Source organism: Haemaphysalis longicornis, unplaced genomic scaffold, assembly GCF_048455015.1.
Source record: "Haemaphysalis longicornis isolate Haplotype H1 unplaced genomic scaffold, Haemaphysalis longicornis Haplotype H1 scaffold_169, whole genome shotgun sequence".
Taxonomy (NCBI): Eukaryota; Metazoa; Arthropoda; class Arachnida; order Ixodida; family Ixodidae; genus Haemaphysalis; species Haemaphysalis longicornis.
Genome location: NW_027526275.1, coordinates 295659 through 318600, shown reverse-complemented (window position 1 = coordinate 318600; position 22942 = coordinate 295659). Strand labels below are relative to the sequence as shown.

At 47.3% G+C, this 22942-nt stretch overlaps 1 protein-coding gene across 1 annotated transcript in view; it reads right to left on the bottom strand.

Moving 5' to 3' along the window:
- LOC144166320 (uncharacterized) overlaps nucleotides 1–22942 on the bottom strand; it is a 71460-nt gene that overhangs the window by 34661 nt on the left and 13857 nt on the right. The window contains exons 3-5 of the mRNA XM_077695846.1: nucleotides 21959–22531; nucleotides 15849–16067; nucleotides 9266–9430 (exon numbers count right to left, since the gene is read on the bottom strand). Of these exons, the coding sequence (XP_077551972.1) occupies nucleotides 9266–9430; nucleotides 15849–16067; nucleotides 21959–22531 (957 nt within the window). The remainder of the gene's footprint in view (nucleotides 1–9265; nucleotides 9431–15848; nucleotides 16068–21958; nucleotides 22532–22942) is intronic.

The following is a 22942-nucleotide window of genomic DNA, read 5'->3' as shown; positions in this document are numbered from 1 at the left end:
CATCTGCAGTCACTTTTTCTATTCGTGTGTGATTTGAGGTACAAAATTTGATATTTGTACACCCCTGCAAAAAGGTGTATCGCAGGAGTAGTAAATCTAATTTCTTTGGAGGAATTGAAAGTTTTTTTTTCCCCCAATCTGAAGCGGCGCGCAAAGCATGCTTTTTCTGTAAATTACACACCCTCTATTATAGAAAAAAAGAATTTGGCAGTCGTTTGACTTCAGTGTGTGAGTAGTAGCGCTTGAGCGGGGGAAGCACAGTTTGCTTATCGTTCTGATTTTTTTTTTTTGTTCAGACTGACGAGTGTGATATTGAGCATTGATATCAGTTGAAATACTTTGCCTGTCCACCCGTGAGACTATTTAGCTTGCAGAGCCAATGCACTGCACGAATACGAGGCAATAAAGCCGCAAAGGCCGGAACGCGGATATATAGATATTGTAAGAAAACTAAGCTTGAGCTCCCCGCTTCTCACAGTCGGCGGCTGTCCTCTTTGCTGTCTTAGTAAATTGACCACTGGCTGTGCTCAGCTCTCTTTTCACAAACCTTCACGCCTCTACTCCAGTTAAGACGAACTCCATGAATAGGATGAACAACACTTTTGCTTGCTTGTAACATCCACAACGCAAAAACCTCAGCTGAAAACAAATTTCTGGTAATACATATTTTTACGGTTTCCTCGAGTTTGTCTTAATGAGTGTCTACTGTATATATGCTCTACCCTGCTCTCCTTAATGTCGTTCTCTGTGTATCCTGTGCAGCTACAGCCCTTACAAAGTGGGCCCAGATGGCACCCGCTTGTCTCTAGCGTGTGTGAATGAGACGCAGCATAAGTTGCTCTTCCTTTGGTTTTTTTTTCTTTAAATGGCCAATTTGGAAATGCTTTGCACAAACTCAAGGGTTTCCGTCGGAGGGGTTCGGCTTTTGAGGCACCAGACACGTGCATGAATATCTCGTGGTCAGCCTCCCTAGTGCGTGTGCACTAATAATACCCTGCCCGTGCCAATCCTCGAGTGGGCATGTGCCAGTATTCAGCACGCTTGCACACAGTTTGTCGTAAGAAGCATGCTAAGCTCCTTGTTAAGTGTGCGATGAGACACCCTTGACATGACAAGTTTACATCAGCCAAATGACCTAATTAATGTATTAGGGACCATTTGAAAACGCGCACTTTCGGTAGAAAATTACCCAGGCTGTTTCGTTGCAAAGGTTGTAATTATGTACCCAAATTGATAAACAAAAATAGCGGAAGGAAGCTGTGGTGTAATGGCACATTAAGTTTGTATCAAATGAAGGAGAACAATATGTGTGAGTGAGACCCCTCTTTATCAATCTACTCCAAGGAATGTGCCTTCTTAGATAAGTTCTTTTTGTGTGTGCTCTGGCCGAATACTTGTGGCCTTTTGTTATTGCTTCTCTCATACATGATGGACATACCCTAAATAAATCAGTTGCAAGTAGCGTCCGTCCTGTTAGTTAAATCCTGGGTGATTTGGTATAAAACAGCACCTCATCCTAACGCCAAATACAAGCATAAAACAGCGCGGCACTTTTCTGCTGTGTATGTCTTTGTACCTACCTTGCTGAAATTAATAAGCGATGCAGGCATCATAGTGGGTACCACAAGCCACATGCAGTAACTATAGCTTCTATGTACAATTAAAATGCATTGTCCGTTTCCTTGTTCACCCTTCACACTAACTTAAGAGTACATGCTTTTTTAGATTCTTCTAAACGGAACACAAATGCTGGCACACGTCAAATTATGCAACGACTAAAGATCCCACCGGCTAGAATACACTACAAATTCAAACAGACTTGGCAAGCTGATACACTCCAAACATACCTAAGCGGAGCTTGCAGGCTCTAGTAGAATGAGGTTATTCATAGAAGTCCTGAGTAATTAGTCACTATTGCTAGGCATATTCCATCACAACTACGAGATAAAAGTGACGGCCGGAAGCACGCCGGCTAATACACGAAGAAGCACACACAGGCACCAATGTCAAAAGCTTGCAGGGAGCGTAAAGCTCGCCTTCCACTCTCAGATTCCTTGGCACAAACGGGTGGCGGTGCTGCACCAAGGTGAGCCAACTTCACACATGGATCGCACGGAGAACACTCAGCAGCAGTTTGATGAAAGCAACCAGCAAGATGGGCACATTTCCGGCGCTGCACAGTGGAGATCGGCTTCTTCTATAGATCGGCTGATGCGCGATACCCGGTACTAGGTTCTGTAGTGCAGGGCCGTGCTGGGCAGCATCACAGCAGACCGCAGCGAATAAAACCCACGACCGGAGCCGGTCGTGCTAAAACCCGCCCGCAACACGGTCGTTGTTCCGGGCGCGTTGCAAGTGTTGCCAGCATAGCCATGAGGGGCAGCGTCCAGCGTCGGTCGCGGTCGGAACAAATCAGTGTTGCCAGCACGCGTTTCTCGAGTATGCTGGCAACAACGTCCGGTCGGCGGGCGGGTTTTAGTCGCTTCGGCATGCGACCCGTCGCTACAGCAACAGAGGCGCGTCGTCTCTTTCCAGAACGCCGCGGCGCCAAATTCAAGCAGGAGGGCGCGGTGGTGTATCGCACCGCACATCGAAACGCACCGTCGGCAGCGAGAAGCATTGTCGCCGCATATACGATTGCGATAAATAAATGTGAAAGCAAAGCGCGAGGCATTCGGCGCATTCTGCTCAGCCTCGCGACGAACAGATTATCTGACGATTCGTGTCAAAGTTCGGTATGCGCTGGCTGTGGCTAGGCTAAGTGGCGCTAGAATGAGCTTTCTAGGGTCTGGTCATCGATTAAAAAGTCAATCCGATTAATAAACAGGACTTAATAAATTAATTGGTGGGTTAATAAGTTGGTGCCAGAAACTAAATTTCGAGTTCGAATTTCTTTTTTGTTTGTTTGCTTGTTTGCTATGTGGTATTCCGCACGGAAGAGTCCTTTCTTGAATTTTAAGGCAATATATCGTGTGCGGTTGTCCAGGATGCACGCTAAACAGACCCTCGCGTAGTAGATGCGGCTGGCATACGGTGGCACGAGGTCGCGGGTTCGATTCCCGGCCGGGGCGGCCGCTTTTCTGATGGAGGCGAAAAACAAAAACGCCCGTGTGTACGAGATTTCGGAGCACGTTAAAGATGCCCAGGTGGACAAAATTAATCCGGAGCCCTCCACTACGGCGCGCCTCATCGCCTGCGTTGCGTCGGCGCGTTAAACCCCCACAATCAATCAATCAATCAATTGCATACGGTGTCTAGACTCTAGAGCACGTGCTTAGTGTCGCTGTTTCTCAAAGAATGATGATGATGGTTAATGTTTAATGGCGCAAGGCCAACGAGGGCAAAGAGCGCCAGAGAAGAAGTTATTGAAGAGATGTGATTACCACAAAAAGGTAGGTATAAAAGCGTGTAAACCGAACATAGTAAAATCAATTAAAGATAATGGTGATGGCTGGTGTATAGGGCCAGATTTGATTATGCGTGATAGGAAATGAGGTTTAAAAACTGAACGTCTGACAAATACCTAAACACACGTTTCGCGGAAACCATGGCATCGTCACCCAAAGAGCAACGCTGTATGTAGGGGAATATGTTGTCTGTAGAGTTCTCTAGCTGAAGTGTTTGTGTCGTTTTGTGTGAAGTGCCTTGCATGTGATTAGTATGTGGACTACGGATAGGGCCTCTGCGCACCTGCTGCACATGAGTCTTGAAGATCCCGTGAGCAGATACGAGTGGGTTTCATGTGTGTGCCCTATCCGTAGCCTAGCCAAAGCGACTTCTGTGTATCTGTTGCGTGTGTCGGTGGTGTATGGTCTTAAGTGTGGTTTAATTACGTGGAACTTGTTGTCTATCTGTCCTCTCCAGTCTGCTTGCCATGTTTTACGAAATTGTTGTCTAATGTGTGGCTTCATGTCAGTGTACAGTACTGTTGTTATATCTACTGTGCCTGTAGTGCAGCACCGGCAGCCATTTTATCAGCAACCTCATTCCCGACGATTCCACAGTGGCCTGGAACCCTGCATGTAATTATATCAAGGTTTGCGGTACATGCGGATAGAATAGCCTTAAAAATAAGATTAACTACATAGTTTTTAGATCGTTTGTTAGAGGACACCGCACGTACAACGCTGAGGGAGTCCGTGTACAAGATGAACTTTAGAATTTCGTGTTTAACAATGTGATCTAAAACCACTAAGATGCCGTATGCTTCAGCCGTAAAAATACTATTCTGGACATTCATCGTTTGACAGATACAAAAGTTCTGTCCGTGCGCAGCAAAAGACACAGCGGTAGCAGTCTTCGACGCATCACTATAAAATTCTGCACATCGGTATTTACCCTGTAAATACAGGAAATGCTGCAGAATCGCAATTCTTGGTGCCCTGTTCTTATCAAGCTGTGTAAAAGACAGGTCACAGAACACAGGGCGCAGATTCCATGATGGTATAAAATCAGTGATGGGTGTCTTGTGAATGACCTTGAGCTCAGAGGCCTCCTCTCTTACCCTAACTGAAAAAGGCCGAGAGATGGAAGGAATATTTAAAACAGTTGTTGTGAGGATGCCTTATTAATGGTGGAATTAAAAGGGTGGTTAGTCAGGGCCATGATTTTCGAGGCATAAAACAAGTCCATGTAAATCCTCTGGTGATATAGGGACCATTTATCACATTCGGCATAGAGGCTCTGGGTTGGGCTCGTGCGAAAAGCGCCACATACTTAAGAGGAGTTGCTTGTCCGTTCCATAGGACTGGTGTGACAAGATTTTAATAATGTTGATAGCCTTTCGACATTTATGTTTCAGTTGTTTTAAGTGAGGGATGAACGTAAGTTTTTCATCCAAGACCACACCTAAAAACCTGTGTTCCTTCCTCACAGGAATCAAAACGCCATTAAGGGCAATGTCTAGGTGTGGATGGATCCCACGCTTCCTGGAGAAGACAACACAAGTGATTTTTTCTGGGTTAAGTTTAAAATCCGTTCTCGTCTGCCGAGCTGGCAAGTTTTTTGACACATAGCTGGACTTGACGCTCACAGATAGACATATTGCATGATTTAAAAGATACCTGGACGTCGTCTACATACATTGAATAAGAAATTGTAGGTGCATGCCTTCACAAGGGAGTTCATCTTAACTATGAACAGAGTGCAGCTTAGAACTCCACCTTGCGGAACGCCGTTTTCCTGCACATGAACCCTTGAGAGTGCGCTACCAACTCTCACACGAAATGTTCTTTCAGACAAATAATTCACAAGAGTTCATCATGCTGCCTGAGACACCAAATGACTTCAGGTCACTGAGGATCCCGTAGCGCCAAGCGGTGTCATGGGCCTTCTCAAGGTGAAAAAACACCGTTGTGCAAAACTGTTTATGAATAAACGCATCCTTTATATAAGCCTCGAGCGGGACGAGTTGATCGTTAGTGGACTGCCCTGCCCGGAAGCCTGCCTGGCAGCTCTCGAGAAGACCATTGTACTCAAGAAAGTACACTAGCCTCCTGTTTATCATCTTCTCGAGGAGTTTGCACAGGCAGCTTGTCAAAGCAATGGGCCAGTAACTGGGTGGAGAGGAAGGATCCTTCCCTTCCTTCAGGAAAGCTCCTACTATGGCCTCCCTCCAAGAGCGTGGAATGTGCCCCAAAAGCCATATATTTTATTGTATAGATGTAGAAGTGGTTCAAGGGTCTCTGAGTGTAGGTGTTGTATCATGGTGTATGTGATTTTGTCTGCACCTGGAGCTGAAGGCTTACATGTTGTCAGGGCTGCCTTCAGCTCATGAATTGAAAAAGGAGAATTGCAAGAACTGTGCGACTTGTTGTTATCACGCAGGGACTTCTTTTCCGCAGAAGTTTTGTGTTTCATTAAAGTGTTTGTGTAGTGTGCTGAACTGGACACGTGTTCGAAATGTTGTGCAAGTGTGTTGGCCTGGTCTTCGAGTGTGTCCCCTGTTGTGATAACCACGGGGGGGGGGGGGGCAGGCTGCGTGTTTGTTCTTACGTATGTGTGTCCAGACTTTGTGTATGTCTGTGTACGAGTTTATGGATGTCAAGAAGGTGTGACTCTCTCGTTTTGCCCCACGGCGCACACGTTTTCCAAACGCCTTGTCCCGTTTGAACAAGAGGAGGTTACTCGACGTGGGGTACCGACGAAGAATACCCCGCGCCTTGTTCTAGGCCTCTCGCGCCCGCCTACAGTCCTTGTTCCACCACGGCCTCCTCTGGGTGCGCGGGGCACGAGAGGCGTGGGGAATGGACTTTTTGGCGGCGTCGAGGATGTGCGCCGTGAGGCGTTGGGTATACCTCCTTCAACGTGTAGGTGTCCAATGAACGTGTGGTGTAGTTTGGATGTCTCTGTAAATGTATTCCAGTTAGCTCCTGCTTCATTGAGCCGGTTCTGGGAAGATGGACTGCATGGGCCTTTGCCTATATATGTTAGTGAGGTGGGGAAGTGGTCACTTCCATATGGGTCACCATCCACACCCCACTCGAGAAGAGTAAAGAGAACTGCGGAGCCAATAGTCATGTCAAGATATGTGTGTGTTGTGTCCTATATTAACGTATGTGGGCTCATTTTTTGTTGAAGAGGCATGCTCCTGAAGATGTAAGAAATTTCTCAATCAGGCGACCTCGAACATCCGTGCGAGAAGAGCCCCAAAGAGTTTTGCGCATTAAGGTCGCCTGTTAGGATGTATTGTTCAGGCAGCTGGTCGACCAGCGCCTCGCTTGAAAGTGCGAAATCAGGACGAATGTAAATAGAGCATACCGTTATCAACCTATTAAAAATTATTGTGCGTATTGCTACAGCCTCAAGGACGGTGTTGAGTGTGATAGGGTGGCATGCTAGGTATTTCCGGGCTATTATGGCTACACCGCCCGAAGAGTGTTTGCAGCCAACCCTATCCTTTCTGAACACGATATAGCTATTTAAGAAATTTGATTGATTCGAATTTAAATGTGTTTCTTGAACACACATTAAACTTGGCTGATTAGCATGCAGAATCTCATACACGTCATCAAGATTAATCAGAAGGCCTCTGCAGTTCCACTGAACAATATTTTCTCCTCCCATTATGATGTGTTAGAGCTACTGGAGTGTGACTATTTACATAAGGTCTTTCGGGGCTTGCACTTTTGGGGGGGGGTTTACCTTCTCTGGGGGTTTAGATGGAGGGACCCACTCCTTCCGCCGCAAAGCGGACAGGAAAGGCCCCACATCCATCTCACCATCAGGTTTGGAAGGGGTACCAGGCGTACCGGACCCCCCAAACTTGACACCCTTTGCTGTGCCCTTCGTTTTGGCCGCGACCGCCGAGGGCGTCAGGAGTGCCCCGGGTGGCACAGGCGGTGCTGCGGAGTTGGGAACTGCTGCAGTTTCCTGCAACTCCATCTCCTCCGGGCCCTCGCGTGTGCTTCGGGCCGGTGGGGAGGAGGAAACAGTGGGTGCAGCAGCATTCCCAACGGACGTGGATGCCACCACAGCCGACTCAGCGAGCGGTGCGGAGGTGGGTTGGGCTGCCCAAGGCAACCCAGGGGGGGGGGGTTACCAGGTCTGACTTGCGGTACTGGGTTCCCGCCGAAACCAGACGACGCTCCACCCCCCAGCGAAATGCATCGGCGTACCTCCCCAGGGGGATTAAGAGGCGAAACTCTTTCGCGCCTCAGGGAAGGCAAGCTTCTCCACCTACCCCAGAAGCTAGAACACATCCCAAACCTCAAGGTAGCCTTCTTTCTATGCAGATGGTATTTCCTTATGAACCCTCAAATTGGATGCTTCGGGCAAGCTACAAGATACAGTCCAAGAAGCCACAGATATTATACCGAACACATGCATGCCACAGGCCTCAAATGCACACCTCAAAAGTCAGTACTGTTTACAAAGAGAGGCAATTCTCAAGACCCTGCAAACCAACAACTCTACCTCATCATGAAAGACCAAAAGGTATACGGTACCAAAAGACCAAAAGGTCTGCATTATGGGACTCCACATTCCAGCCAACAACAAATTGACCCATCAGATCAACCTCCTCAAGCAACAATTGGGTCAACTAGGCCACATTATACAGAGAATTACAACTAGCTGTTACAGGATGAGGGGAGCAGAAACTCTTCACCCGGTACAAGCCTTCAAGGGAAGGCTCGTACAAACAAAGGAAGAAAATGATGCAAAGGTGGACCGATGATGATGGCAATGAGAGGACCTGCTCGGCCACTGCACAACAGTGCTTTAACATACACATCATAAGGTGCCTTCAAAATTTTGTTTCTTTACGCAAATGTAGTACATAATAAACACACACTAAACATTCAAGCAATTTACTAAGTTTAGCCCTACCTATTTGCAACTGCATTGTCATGGGCAATGTAATTTGGCGGGCAGGATGGTATGAAATAAAACAGTACTTTAGAAAGCGCTTTTCTTATTAGAAAGGCATGTAAATCAATCAGAAAACTTAACATGGCCTAGGCATTCACAATATTTTTTTGGGAGGTGGTTAAATGCTCCGCCCATTCCACACGAAATGTACATGTGTATTTTTGCGGTGTTGTGTACACATCTGTGCATGTTAGACGGGGAGGCTTGGTGGACTCCAATCATAACAGCTCGCACGTCCATGAACCGGTAGATCACGTCGCCTGAGGTTAATGATGAAAACAATGTAATACATTGCTTTAATACTAGAAGCTGTATCGACCCACAAACTTACAGGAGCTGTAGATTTCAGCACCATGCGATGCAATGTATAGTTCAGATATTTTGTGGAAAACTAAGACAGCTAAAGTCCACTGCATTTTAGTCATTACATTTCTGATGCTGAGGCCACGCAACATAGAAGGTATGAAGGCAAAAATGGAATGATGGAGGGATAATTAAAATGGGGGAGAACAACCGTTTATAGCAGCAACAACAACACTATGGTGGGGAGGCAGGTACCAAGTGCCACTCTGCCTCTGTTCCCTCCATTACTCTTTTCAGGCAACTCATGCATGAAGAGAGTTCAACTGGTGGCCACTGAGGCTGTTGAGTAATTCATCGTTCACTGAATTTTAAGGTTGAACAACAAACATAAAAATTGTAGAAACGTAAAGACGTACACTGACGCCAATTAAACACCCAATTTTAATTCAGCCATTTAGCAAATATATCAACAATATCAACGTCCTCTGCTGGAGACTGCACACACAGGCCGTGGGGCATCAGAGTCAGCGGAAGGAATTTCTGGCCACGTGACTGCACAGGTGGGCAACCAGGCTGGTCCTATAGAAGGCACTGGGGCACAGGTGGCACAGGTGGAGGCACTCGCCCGTGTGGATGCGCTGGTGCCTCTTTAGATCGCTTGGGAGCAGTGTCTTGTACCTGCACTGCTCGCAGTGCAGCAGCCGACGGCTGGGCTGGGAACGATGCTGCCAACTACAGCCAACCAGAGAGGGGGAACCTGCAATGAAGAGGGAGGGGAAAAGAACTGAGAGCCCTTGCACTAACACAGTACAAGGGCACAAAGACCGAATAAAAAAAACCAGCTGAAAAGAGGAAGGAGCGTATCCGTTGGCGCCAGGCAAGCTTCTCTGGACAGATGCCTAGGCACCTGGGCATTATCTTGTAATGCGGACGAGCTCTCCTCTACATTACTGGCTCGGCAGTTTTTCACTCAAGGTTTCAAGGTTGGTTAAAAAGGTGATCAAGGTTTGTTGAAAAACATCACAAGAAAAATCATAAAAATAACGCCCATGCAATCCATACACATGGGTAACCAATGAAGTTGTAACATGCGGCCGGTATTTACTTCATTAAAGTCTTTGTCATTATACATTGCATGGTTGTGGTATTTTCTTTTGTTCCCATTCCCGCCCATGGTGTCCTTGATTGTCAGCTGCCCACTCCTCTCAAGCACGTATGACGCATGGCCCTCCCTTTCTGAAGCAACTTGTAACTAGTCTGTCACTGCCACTCTGACGCTGCTCATCCCACAACACCTGTCGCCTGTGCCTGCTGTTATCGCTTGATCTGTTTTTTCAACCAGCAGCTCGATCGTTCAGCACATACTCCTCCGATCGAGAGAGAGAGAGATAAGCACAGCAAAACTCCCTCCACTTACTTCGAACGCTTTCCGTCTCTTTTACGGCATCCTTATCAACTTTTGTTGGAGGAGTTTTCTGCGGACACAGGACTGCCAGATCTTCTTTTCACCTAGCATTACAGAGTTTCACTTTCAAAATGTCCTCTGATACCCATTTTTGTGCTGAAAGCCGCAAAATTTACACCAACCCCAAAATTTTAAAAATTCTGAGGGTATGCTATCCCCAATTCATCCACCACCAAGTGGACACTCAATTTGACAGGCCCTTCTTAAAGGAGTACTGACACGAAATTTTTATGTTACGTTTTTTTTCGCTGCTATGCGTGCCTACCAGCCCACTAATCATAGAATGACAGATTAGACGGTCGAGCGCAGCGTAAACATTCATTTACGGCGTCGTTTATTCGTGCCAGTTTCGGTTTCGACAAAAAAAACGCCGAGCGGCCGCCATGACAGCATGTATGACATGGCGTCACCATTCTTGCCGTATCGCTGCCTCTCTGGAAGCGCGCGCGAGCGAGCGCACGCGCGCGCCCAGACCGGCCGAGGTCTTCGCCGTCCCCACAGGCCTGGGCAGCATGACGTCAGTCCCAAAACCATGACGTGTACACACGCCCGAGCAGCGCGCGCCAACCACAGCCAGCGCGTCGGCTTCGTCACGGGAGCCCCGACGTCGGCAGTTTGGGGCACGTAGCAGATGATGTCACGTCGGCCCGCTCTGGGCTTTCTCGTGCGGGCGAAGATTAAAATGGATTTTAAATATGTTTCGCTGAACGGTTGCTGTTGAAACTTGCTGGGAGATATCTCCTGATAAAAAGGAAGCGTTTTACATAGTTATCTCAGCTTTGAAATTTCATGTCAGTACTCCTTTAAGCAAGTTCCTGTCACTTCATTGTGGCTGTACCTGCCCCAGCGTCAATGCCCGACTGCCCCGTACAAGCATCTCGTCAAAAACACATACACACACACAAAAGAGAAACTAGTTCGAAGAACTTGGAAACAACAGTGCGTGGTGCAACTCAGCAAACCATGCAAGCTCAACTTGTCTGGTGCCCTGAGCAGTGTTCGGTGTATACATAAGAAACGCAGCTACCAGGTTATCTGAGAGGCTCAGACAAAGAAGAAACAAAAAAGAAAAAAACTGGCGCGTTGGCCACTGGTTGCAAAACGCAAAGCATGCAGCATGATTGGGTTAAAACAGCCGTGGCTCTCCACCTGCTACAGCTAAGATGTGCCTCTTACAACAGGCAATTAAATCAGGAGCCCCTCCATTTAATGACGATCGTTGTTGAAACACAAAGCTTTTTTGCATGCAAAAATCAAATGGCGAAGCGCCAAAGTAAAAGCAGCTGCAATAAAAGTCAAATTTCAATCTCCCCGAGAGCCAAAGTTCAAACTCAGAATGCATTCCTTTCGAAAAAGCTAAGCAACCCCCCCCCCCCCCCCCCCCCTAAGCGTCATCCAGAAGTGCCAAAGTTCAACGACAACTGTCGCACATTGCACCCAAAGGAAATGCTGTGTGAACCCAATGCAACGGTGCCACCTTTCTCTAAAGGGCCATTTTCCGCAACCCCCCCGTATCTAGGTATCCCCCGTACCGTTAAGGTTGCAAAAGAACGCCCACACAAAATACAGAGATATCAAGTGAAAAATACAGGAAAGGGGATCTTTCAGGTCGAGGGCGGAAAACAAGAACAAAGTGGCCGTACCGCCAATCAAAACTGTGGAGATATCAAGAAAAAATACTAGATGAGTGAGCTTTCGGCTCAAGTGCAGAAAGGACAAATACTGTATTGTCTCCATTTTTTTTTAATATTGTGTAGTTTATGATAGGGTTTGTTTGTGCCCAGATTCACACGAAACTGTCTTAGTGGAGTGAAGTATTTTTCAGAATTTCTTGTTTGCTGTGATATTTATTACTATTTAGTCGTGCAGATATTGTAAACATTGGTCGTGTTTCTGCAAAGGCCATATACTTGTGGGATGTACCTGCACTCAACTCCTGTAAATGGACGTGTGAACCTTTTTTTTGTCAACAAATTGGCCTGCTAGACGCCTACCATCTTTTTTTTTTCATATTTTTCTCATAAGTACAAGTTGCTGACGACCTGGCTTGGGATATTGTTTCGCAAGTTTTTTTGGTATGACTGCAAGAAAACAAACTCAAAAAGAAATTGTCTGTGGTCAAATCAATTATACTAGAAAATTATCCTTGCTGCATTTTTAGTTTATTGCCATTTCAGGATTCATCAAGCAGTACACACTCCATCCGTACCCTATACGTACAGAATGAGGAAAAGTGAAATTAGGTAATCAATTGCACATATGATCAATGAAATACACTATCAAATGCCACATCAAGACTTGTGCAAATACACTTTTTTAGATAAATGCATAGTTCACGTGTCTTGGGCCACAACCAGCCATCATTTGTCGTTGAAGCATTTTATTAACATAATCTGGCTGAGTCAATGAGTACCTGAAAAAAAAAGATATGCTCAAAGCCCCTCACTGTTTTGTTTACAAAGCAGCATGTACATATTTTTTGTGACTGCGGTGCTTTTGGGCACATCAAATTTATGTCAATGCGCGCTGTGCGGTGTGTGGACGGGTCTGCTTCGGAGCATTCGCGTTAACTGGTGCCGCATGCTTCTTGGTGGGGTCTACAAGGGATCCGAAAAACAACCCCGTGATGAAGCGTACCTTGCAAACAACAGCAAAATTATTTCGCTTCCCACAAGCAATTCTTTCCTGGCCAAAAAAAGAAAAAAGAGAAATTACACCTTCTTCCCGTGGGGAACCATGAGGAGGATGCGAAGCATCATGGGGGTTCAGCATGTACATATTTTTTGTGACTGCGGTGCTTTTGGGCACATCAAATTTATGTCAATGCGCGCTGTGCGGTGTGTGGACGGGTCTGCTTCGGAGCATTCGCGTTAACTGGTGCCGCATGCTTCTTGGTGGGGTCTACAAGGGATCCGAAAAACAACCCCGTGATGAAGCGTACCTTGCAAACAACAGCAAAATTATTTCGCTTCCCACAAGCAATTCTTTCCTGGCCCAAAAAAAAAAAAAGAAAAAAAGAGAAATTACACCTTCTTCCCGTAGGGAACCATGAGGAGGATGCGAAGCATCATGGGGGTTCCGTATAGGTTCCATTGTGTTGCCGTTATGTTGTTTCATTTATCAGCACTTGAACGGAAACGCAGTGTGAACCCCCATGTAGAGACAGAGAAATGTAGAGACAGCGAAGGGACCGACACCAGCAGCGAAGGGACCGACACCTGCGTTACCTGATCAAACCCTTCCTGGTTCTCATCTTTCTTTATTGCGTGCTCATGCTCCTACCCCACTGCCCGCCCTCTTCTCTGGTTGCGCTGCAAGGCACATGGCGCTTCCTGCCACAGCTTTCTCACGGGAAATTCAACATTCTCCTCTGAAGTTTTCAGTTCGTCGTTTCCAGTGACGTTCAGCTTCGCATGCCTTCGTTGTATCAGTAGCTCTTGACGTAGTTTTAATGAGTGAAGGCCATAAGGTGCGTTCGTAGCACATGCTCCCGTCTCGGTTTGTAGCGCAGTGGGAAGAGCGCCACGTACCTCCCGTTGCGGCCAGAGAGTTCTGGGATCGAAACCGGACGCCACCTAACTATTTCTTTTAAATGCAGAGCATTTCTTTAACTCACGATGTCACCCGGCGTTGGCGTGCCTCGGCGTCCGCAACAGCCGTTCCAGATGTGCCCTCTCCCCCACTCCTCTCCCGCATCACGCTACCCTCCTCGCTCTCAAAAACACGTCCGCACCCCTCCCCCTACACTATATAAAAAAATAATACCGGCGCCCGGTTTCGATCCCACGACCCTGCGGGCGGAATGCAAGGTACATGGTGCTCTACCCACTGCGCCACAAAGCCGACACAGAATGGAAGGCTACGAACGCGCCGTATATCCTTGACTCGTTCAAACTACGTCAAGAAGCTGCTGATACAACGCATTCACTACCTGTGGGCGGAACGCGAGGTAAATGGTGCTCTTCCCACTGCGCCACAAAACCGACACAAGTTGAAAGGCTACGAACGCGCCTTATATCCTTGACTCATTCAAACTACGTCAAGAAGCTGCTGATACAACGCATTCACTACCACCAACTCCCCAAACACTAAACGTTAACGCAATACACCCACCCCCTATGCGGTGCATTTACTCGAGTCCCCCTCGCGGGGAGATGGGCCCTTTTTATAGTGGACTGCGATGACGTCAGGCCAAACGCTGACAGGGTTGAAGAGACGCGCATGCACAGTAGAGTGCGAACGGTGGACAACAAGGGAGGGTGGGACAGAGCCCCGAGCATGAGATCCTTCGCATCTAATAAGTGACCGCATTAACACATGAATATATGATTCGCGTTTATTTTGTTCACTCATCGGTGCTAAAACCACCATTTTCAGGAAATGGGCGATCTGTTGGGCCTTTTAGTAAATTGAATATTTCACCCCTAAAGGGGGAGTGGTGTCGCTTGGAATTTTATGGTAGATTTAACTGGATGTTCCAGCAGGTGATTGTGTGAGTAGATGCTTAAAAGACCCAAATTGCTTCGACAGTGTCGGCATGGCGATACCAGACAGACGTCGGTTTCTTACACAAGGGACCCAAGTTCAATTCCGATCACGGGAAGTGCCTTTTTATTGTTTCAACATCATTATTCAAGTGCCCCCAAATCGTGTATAATTGGTTTTCCTGCAGGACGTTTTGGTTACGATACTGCCATCAACGAGACGAATTAAGTTTCCCTTTAAAAAGAATAAGTGTGGACAGCGGCCCTTTGGCGGTATCGTCGCACTATATAATCTGGACATGCGGAAGGTTACTGAGGTAACAAAAAAATGTTTTTTTGTCGTTGGTGCAAGCCTTAGTCACCATACTTCTGTTTTAAGTACCTGCCCTGGAGGCGTCATTGTTGACATCACGAAACACACAATACAGCTGGAGAACTGAAATTTTGGCTTGAATTAGGTACTTCCTCAGTGAATAAAGCATCATTGGCTGCCAGATAAAAACTGAGGGCAGTGGAAAATGCCAAATCTTTCATATACAACAAACACACCTGTATCTAGTCTTTATGGCCCCTCTGAATGGGGGTACAACTGAGCACGGGTGTTTACTAAGAGAAGGCACCGTCAAGTGGAAAATTGCACGGGCATGCGCTGTGCATGTGCTTGTACACATATCAAAGGTGACGCCTAGTGATTGCCCTTTCCAATAAAAGTGCACCTCTTTCGCTTGTGCCAGTCTGCAAAGCTGCAGCACGTGTTCACATGTGCATTGTATGGTGGTAGCTTGAGACCAACACTAGACGGCACTGCCTGCCACAGGTCTCACCCACAATCACGCTTCCTTCATTAGCGTGAAGCAACTGTCACCCGGCTGGTCTGGCCACGATGTGACAGCAAAATTTTCGCTTGCACCAAAGTACTTGTAGAGTAAAAAGATCTCTCTCTCTCTCTCTCTCTGAGCCCCCACCCTTTTCATGCTGCACAAACTTTCTCTGTAACTATGTTGTGTTTGCACACAAACACAGCTGGGCCCTTACCCCTCCTGTACTACTGGCGGAGGACGTGCTCCTCCTTCTCATGCGACCTCTGCTGGAGACAACAAGCAAAGGCCGTGGGCAGAAGAGTCAGCGGAAGCAACTGCCGGCCGTGTGGCTGCGCAAATGTTTAGCCAGGTGGATATTCTGGGTGAACGCCGCGGGGCACAGATGGCAGCGGAAGGGTTTCTCGCCTGTGTGGACGCGCAGGTGGGTGACCAGGTTGCCCTTCTCCACAAAAGCCTTGCTGCAGTGGCTGCACTGGTAGGGGCGCTCGCCCGTGTGCATGCGCTGGTGCCTCTCCAGGTGGCTTGGATATGGCGCTACGTAGCTGCACTGCTGGCAGCGCAGCAGCAGGTGACTTGGCGGGGAACCGCGCTGCCGCCTGCGGCCAACCAGCGAAGGGGAAGAGCCTGCAACGGGGAGAAGAGAAAGAGCAAACTGGGAACCTTTGCGCTAAAAGAACGTGGGAGCAGTGCACCAGCAGCAAGGTTTCAAAGATGATAGTCTTTCTTGGGCCACATAAATGCGAAAATTTTGGTCTCTCTCCCAGTCTGTCCCGCGATGCAGCCTTGTGGCCCAAAGATAAAACCCCTGTCAAAAAGAAGCATACCGTGGCAGAACCATTCCAAACGACTGAATCTGCTGGACGAAGTCATGCATGTCCTCCTTATTTACCCCACAGGAAGCTTCGGGCACAATTGAGGCAAAATGAATGTACTTAACCAGTAGGCCTTAAAGGGACCCTGCAACACTCTTTGAGCAGTGCAAGTAAACCTACGCGACGTTTCACTTACACTGTCAGGAATACCTGAGCCAAATAACATGTGCACGTGAAGCGGTGACTGTGCAAATCGCTGTGAAAGACGCAGAAAAACCAACCATGCTCTCTTCAATTTTTCTGATTATGCACCCCTGGCATGGTCTAAACAAGGTCGTCGAGGCCATGTCTGTCCGAATGGCTGTCACTGGTCAACTTCAAGGCTTATTTCTCACATTTCCTGTCCCGATCCGCTGTCGTCGGCGCTGTGTACCGACCACTTCTATATACTGCAATGATGGCGTACTAGTCTGCAGCCTGTTTCCATGCTATGTCAGCCTTCAAAACTTTAGCGTCTTTGTCCTTTGTTACTGCGGGCTGCTTAATATAAAAGCATTAGCAAACTCTGTAGGTCAACCATCTGGCGTCGCCGCGATGAAGAGATTGTGCACAACGTGGCTGATGGATGCTTCAGACACAAAAAAGGGCCGACATCTTAAAGAATACAAAAAGAAGGTAAATTGGCGGCATATTTCTCATGAAAGCACCGGTAAACAAAGTAATGCCATTCACTTAAAAGGAAAATGGAGCAAATATGAATCTGGGTGGTAATCAAACTCAGGGCCCTTGAAGTGCAAGACAAGCACACATCCCCAACACCATGGTGGCTCAATGGTTCCAGGTAAGGAAAGGTGCACCCCGTGAATGCGCACTGGCTTTTGACTTGGAAGTGCATGTTAGAGATATGTACTGAGGCCTACATTTGTAGCTCGGGCATGAAAATTATACAGCTAGCAACCAAGTGAGTCAAAATGTGCGTTCCTGCAAAATGGCCACTTGTTCAGTGTTCAACAGCAGAGCCATCATGCATCTAGTGATACCTGCAATCAAACAATGTTGTCCCAAGAGGTAGTGGCAAGAAGTGCGCATAGGGGGGAAGAGAAAGGTGCTAGGGGGAAATGATAATGAGGGGACATGTTTGGCAAAGACACTTTAATGCATTCGCATTCACTATGTTATAAAGTGTCCTCTCTTAATTTTGTGTTCGCTCAGTGTGCGTTAAGCATGCTTGCAAACCACTAGATTTAGCCCTGATGGCTAGGCAGTGTATCATCATGGTCAATGTCAGCAATTCGGAAGGCTGGAGCGTGCAGGAAAAGCAATCCTTTCAACTGTGCTAAGCTTATTAACAATGCATGTCTCAACCATAAATGTGTAAAGCCCAGCTTATAAAATCAAACAGACCATGTTTACAACTGACTTAAATGTTTTTTACAAAAGTTTTTTAATGCATAGTTTGGAAATAATTTTACAGCTGATTAATCTTCGGTGGCACCAGTGGCAAGGAACCATTCTGAGAGCCCATTTCAAACACCGAAGTTTAATGAGCTTTAAAATTAGTTCCAAGCGATACAGCACAAAAATTGCTTCAATTACTGCATTCATCAGGGCTCACAGCATTGAAAAATATAAAGATTACAGCTCTATGACCAACACTGTTTTGTCTAATGTTCCTCCATAAATGGCTAATTATCTCTAATTATCTTGCGAACTAATCGACCAACTAAGAATAATGGCATATTTGAAATCAGTGGGAAAAAATCAGCAAGACTGACAAGTTTCACAAAGTTAAACTAAACTAACAACTAAACTAAACAAACTAAACGTCTAAACTAAAAACAACCTACACCACTGGAGACTTGCTAAATCTTCAAAACAGCCGTCCAGAACTGCCGTGCTCATGCGTAAATGAAAGCGATGGCGGCGCTGCGTTTCTATAAACAGTAAACTAACAATGGGACGAACAGGTTCACCGGCTGCACATGGCTGACTACGATTTTTAAGCATTTCACTGATAACAATGCCAATTGGTGTCAGGTTAGATTGTCAGGTATACCTCCAGCGCATTGTGGCCAGACTGGGAAAAAGATTTGGAGAAAGACGGGTGCGTTTTCGGGAGATTTTTGTTTCAGTCGTACAATCGTACAAAACCGTGCAAATACGGGAGTCTCCCGGAAAATTTGGGAAACTTGGCAGGTATGCTACTACATATTTTTGTTGCGCACGCCACGTGACCGCAGGCCCAGACCAGCAACTGTGGCACAAAAAAAACCGGCAACGGCATGCACCGGAGCACCGGCACTGCCGGTGCGGCGCCCGCTGCAGCGCCCGCTGCAGAAGCGAAATAAGCTGTTGCAGCAGCTTAGTGTGTGCGCTGCTGTTGTTATTTGTTTCATTGTTTTTCACCTCCAGTAAATTTTGTTTGTTTTGGATTTGCAACACAATGTAATCACACTGGACTGACTTATTCTGCGAGAAGCAATGGAAACGAGGAGGATCCCAGTTCGAACAAACCGTTCCGGATACTGATGCATTCGAACTATCGGCAGTTTTCCCCCACTGAATTATACAGGGCTATGCAGGAACCAGGGCATCAATTCGAGGTAACTGTAAGTTCGAATAAACCGAGTTTGCTTAATTTGGTAAGTTCGAATTAACCGAGCCGGGACCAAGGACATTAATTCGAATTACCTGTATGTTCAAATTAACCGAGTTCAAGTTAACGAGCTTTTACTGTATTACTCAGAGCCATGCAATTCCTCAACACACAATAAAACTATGAAAGAGAGAGAGAGAGAGCCTCCCAGAAGATAAAAGTACTAAAAGTAGCTTTTAGATGGTTTTCTAGCGCTCTTTGGTTGGCGCCGGCTATGAAAGACGAGGAGAATAAAGAAACAAGCTGTGAATGCTTGGTGTGTCAGCACGGCATGGGCAGTTCGATTCTGAAAGCCTGCCACGCTGGTACTCTTTCTCTTGCACTGCGCTGCGACCCTGCGGTTCCCGACAGTTTTTCCAAAAGCTTTCTTCAAGCTCAAAAACACTAGTTCGAAAACAAACATTGTACAAGCAAAATATACATCCAATTATCAGCATGACAGGTTTAGGACTTTTTCTATAACGAATGCAGGTTTGACAAAGCTTCAGAAAGCTTCCTCTGGCCACTCTGCACATCAGTGAGGCACATTTTGCTCGTGCCTCTTGAAATGAGATCAGCATTGCTCTTAGCTAAATCAATCTCGGCCTACAATTCTTGCTCTTTGCCAGCCTTACTTGTAGCACTGGAATCACCTGGATTTGATTTCTTGTCGCGTGGTCGTTCCAATGCTTGGACTTCACGTCGCTGCATCTGACGTTTCCCAGAGCCCTGCCCAGCTCTGATGAGCTCTCCACTCGGGGGCATTGCTGCTGCATTGTGGCCAAATCTTAGCGATCAACCCTTAGTTACGCCATAGACGCAAAGTGTGGCTCGCTGGTTTTCAGTGTCTTGAAAAATTCTAGCCAAGTCTGCTGCTGGCTATCTTGTGGGAATATAATCTCTCGCTGCCATTGTATGCCACGCGGCAAATTCAATTCATTAGCTGTACCTCTGGAATAACCCAATCGTGGGGCCTAATGCCGCCTCACCAAATTCCAAACGTTTTCCTCCTCTTCCAAACGTAATGAGAAGGTGTACGTGTCAGAGAGGCAAGGTTCCCACGGTCAGGGAGGCCAGTAGGTACCAAGGTGTCCACAAAAATAGCCGCATGGGCTTACGCACAGCAAGCGAAACCCGCTTGGCCCGAGGCACGCAACTCTGAAACAATGGCGCTTTGTTGCTATACTTGGACGCATCCATTCGAAGCATCTTAAATCTTTTATGACCGCGAAAAGATGGCCGATTTTGAGTGCTTCCTGAAAATGTTTTTTTTACTCTTGAGCTACAGGACACATTTAGCATTGCTATGCATGAAATTCTAGCTTATAAATTTCTCTTTCAAACACATACCAGCAGATTCATAAAAAATGTAATTATTGACAGTTTATTGGTCAATGAAACATCATTTATTATACGAAAATAAAATATCCAAAAAAGTATACACAAAACACAGGCAATTTTACTGAGCCTAAAATATTTTAGAAATTATAAAATATAGGAAATGTTTCTACGTTCCTAAGCTATGATTAAATCTATACATCAACACTGTACACCAAGTTCTGGATTTTTGCTGGCCAACCAACCTCATGGCACCGACGGTGGTGCTGCTGCGCAAAGCCACTTGAGAGTCAGTTGGTCTCTCTAAATTAAGCATGCAAGCATGCTTGTTTGTGTTCTCACATCCTTAACACTGCAGCGGTAAAAACAACAACAACAAAAATTAGCGCTCTTGAGAAGCAGCGCGCGTCGCTCTGCAGCGCTTATTTTACACGAGCGCCAGGCTATCGGAAGGTGATAGCGCGATACGGCACGGTGCATTTGGCAAAATATCCCCAGCGCTTGTTGTCGAGACCCTACACATGAAAGTAATACCACAGTCATCAGCTATTAGGCACGTTTTGTTTAAAAATACAGTGCGAAGTCAAAAATGACCCTTTCCTGGCAGCACCTGCTGAAGTCCTAGGCTGTTGAATGGGAGAGTTGCCATCAGAACTAAAATCTGAAGAATCCACACAGTTGCAGACGTTATCTACTGCTGGGGTAAAAAAAAATCAGCAGCAGCAGTGACCGAAGTCCCTGAAACCGCTGTCTGCCTTTGCAGAGTAAGCAGTAAAACAACGCCATTTCCGCCCAACTCGCCGTTACCTTGGGTTCAAATTTCCCTCGCGACGCCACCTTCCACGCGAAATGTCAACAAACGGCAACGAAACTGAAAAAGGGGCTTCCAATGAACTTGCAAAAAGGCGTCAGTTGTCCAAATAGCGCCATTTATAGTTTTTGCGGGAGGTTCGAAAATCATTGTTCACCTGTGAATGATGGCCTATGGCGCAGTCGCGAAAGAGTTAAACGGGAGCCGCACTATTCAAAATACCATCACTGTGGCCACAAAGAGAAGCCGGGGCGGCAATGCACGCAGCCTTCTAGTGCACGCATTTTATCTCCCAATTTCTCCTCCGCAAAGGTGTCAGCACCCCTACATGACCGTTACAGTCGGTCAGTCAAATCTGCGGTCAAATACGTTATATGTGCAGACATCACGGCCAAACAGGAAAAAGAAAAACGGAAACACTCAGGTGTTACCTCATGGAAAATGGTAGTAAGAAATTCACTTTCCTTTTCGTGCCTGGTAAAAACCGCCACTACCCCGGGACTGTTTTGGAGCGGACGTGGAGCAATTATTCAAATTAATACGCTTTTGGAGCAGAATGGACCAGAATGACCCTCTTGGCGCAGTGTGGCGCAATCGGCGCAGCCGTTCCACCACTGGGTGCAAGAAGGTTGTGACCAACACAGGGCGCCGCCGACTGCCACAATTCCCACCCATAATCACACTTCCCGCGCTAGAGTGGAGCAATGGTGACCTGGCTAGCGAGGTCACAATATGACAAAATCTTCGCTCGGAGCCAGGTCTTGCAGGACAAAATGAGCTCTCTCTCTACGAGTCCCGCACCTCCTCTTGTGCTGCGAAACAGCTCTCTGACGTTCCGCAAAGACAAGCCTGCTCCTCTGCGACGTTATTAATGCGAGCGTTCGCACACACACTTATCGGGCCCTTCTCGTGCTGCCCTACTGGTGGTGGCTGTGCTCCTTCTGCTCGTGGACTTTCCTCTGGATGTAGTGGGTGAAGGCCATGGGACAGAAGCGGCAGTGGAAGGGCTTCTCCCCCGTGTGGGTACGCCCGTGGTGCAGCAGTGTGTTCTTGTGGGCGAATGCCTTGGGGCACAGGTGGCACTCGTAGGGGCGCTCGCCCGTGTGGGTGCGCAGGTGGGCGTCCAGGGTGTCCTTCCGCATGAATGCCTTACTACACTGGTTGCACTGGTGGGGGCGCTCACCAGTGTGGGTGTGCAGGTGGACGTCCAGTTTGTCCTTCCGCATGAAGGCCTTATCACAGTGGCTGCACTGGTGCGGTTGCTCGCCTGTATGTATGCGCAGGTGGACGTCCAGGTTGTACTTCCGCATGAAGGTCTTACCACAGTGGCTGCACTGGTGCGGTCGCTCGCCTGTATGTATCTGCTGGTGCCTCTTCAGCTCGCTCTGGCAAAGTGTCATGTAGCTGCACTGTTGGCAGCGGAGCAGCCGATGACCCGGTGGGGAACAACGCTGCATCCTGCAGTCGCCCGCGGAGGAGGAAGAGGGGGAGCCTGCAACAGGGAAGGAGAGGGAACCACTGAGAGACCTTCCAGTGGAAAACACTGTGGCAGTGCGTCAACGGCAAGGCGGAGGGGGAAACAACCAGCGGGAAAGAGGAGGGAGCCATCTCTGCAGTGCCAGGAAAGCCGCTCTGCGCAAGCCTAACATGCCTGGGTGTAGCCCAGCAACGCAGTCGAGCCCTCCTCTTCCTTTCTGGCTCACCTGTCTTCTGCTTGGGAGGCTTTGAAAATTTAAGAATCATGGTTTGTTCAAGAATGACAAGTGTAGTGCTCTCCCACCAGAAAAAATGCACCCATGCACTATGTCCAGCTGGTTAATCAGCCAAGGTGTGACGTGTGGCCGGTAACACTCCTTATGGTTCATGAAAGTCTTTTTCATTATACGTTGCATGGTTGTGGCAT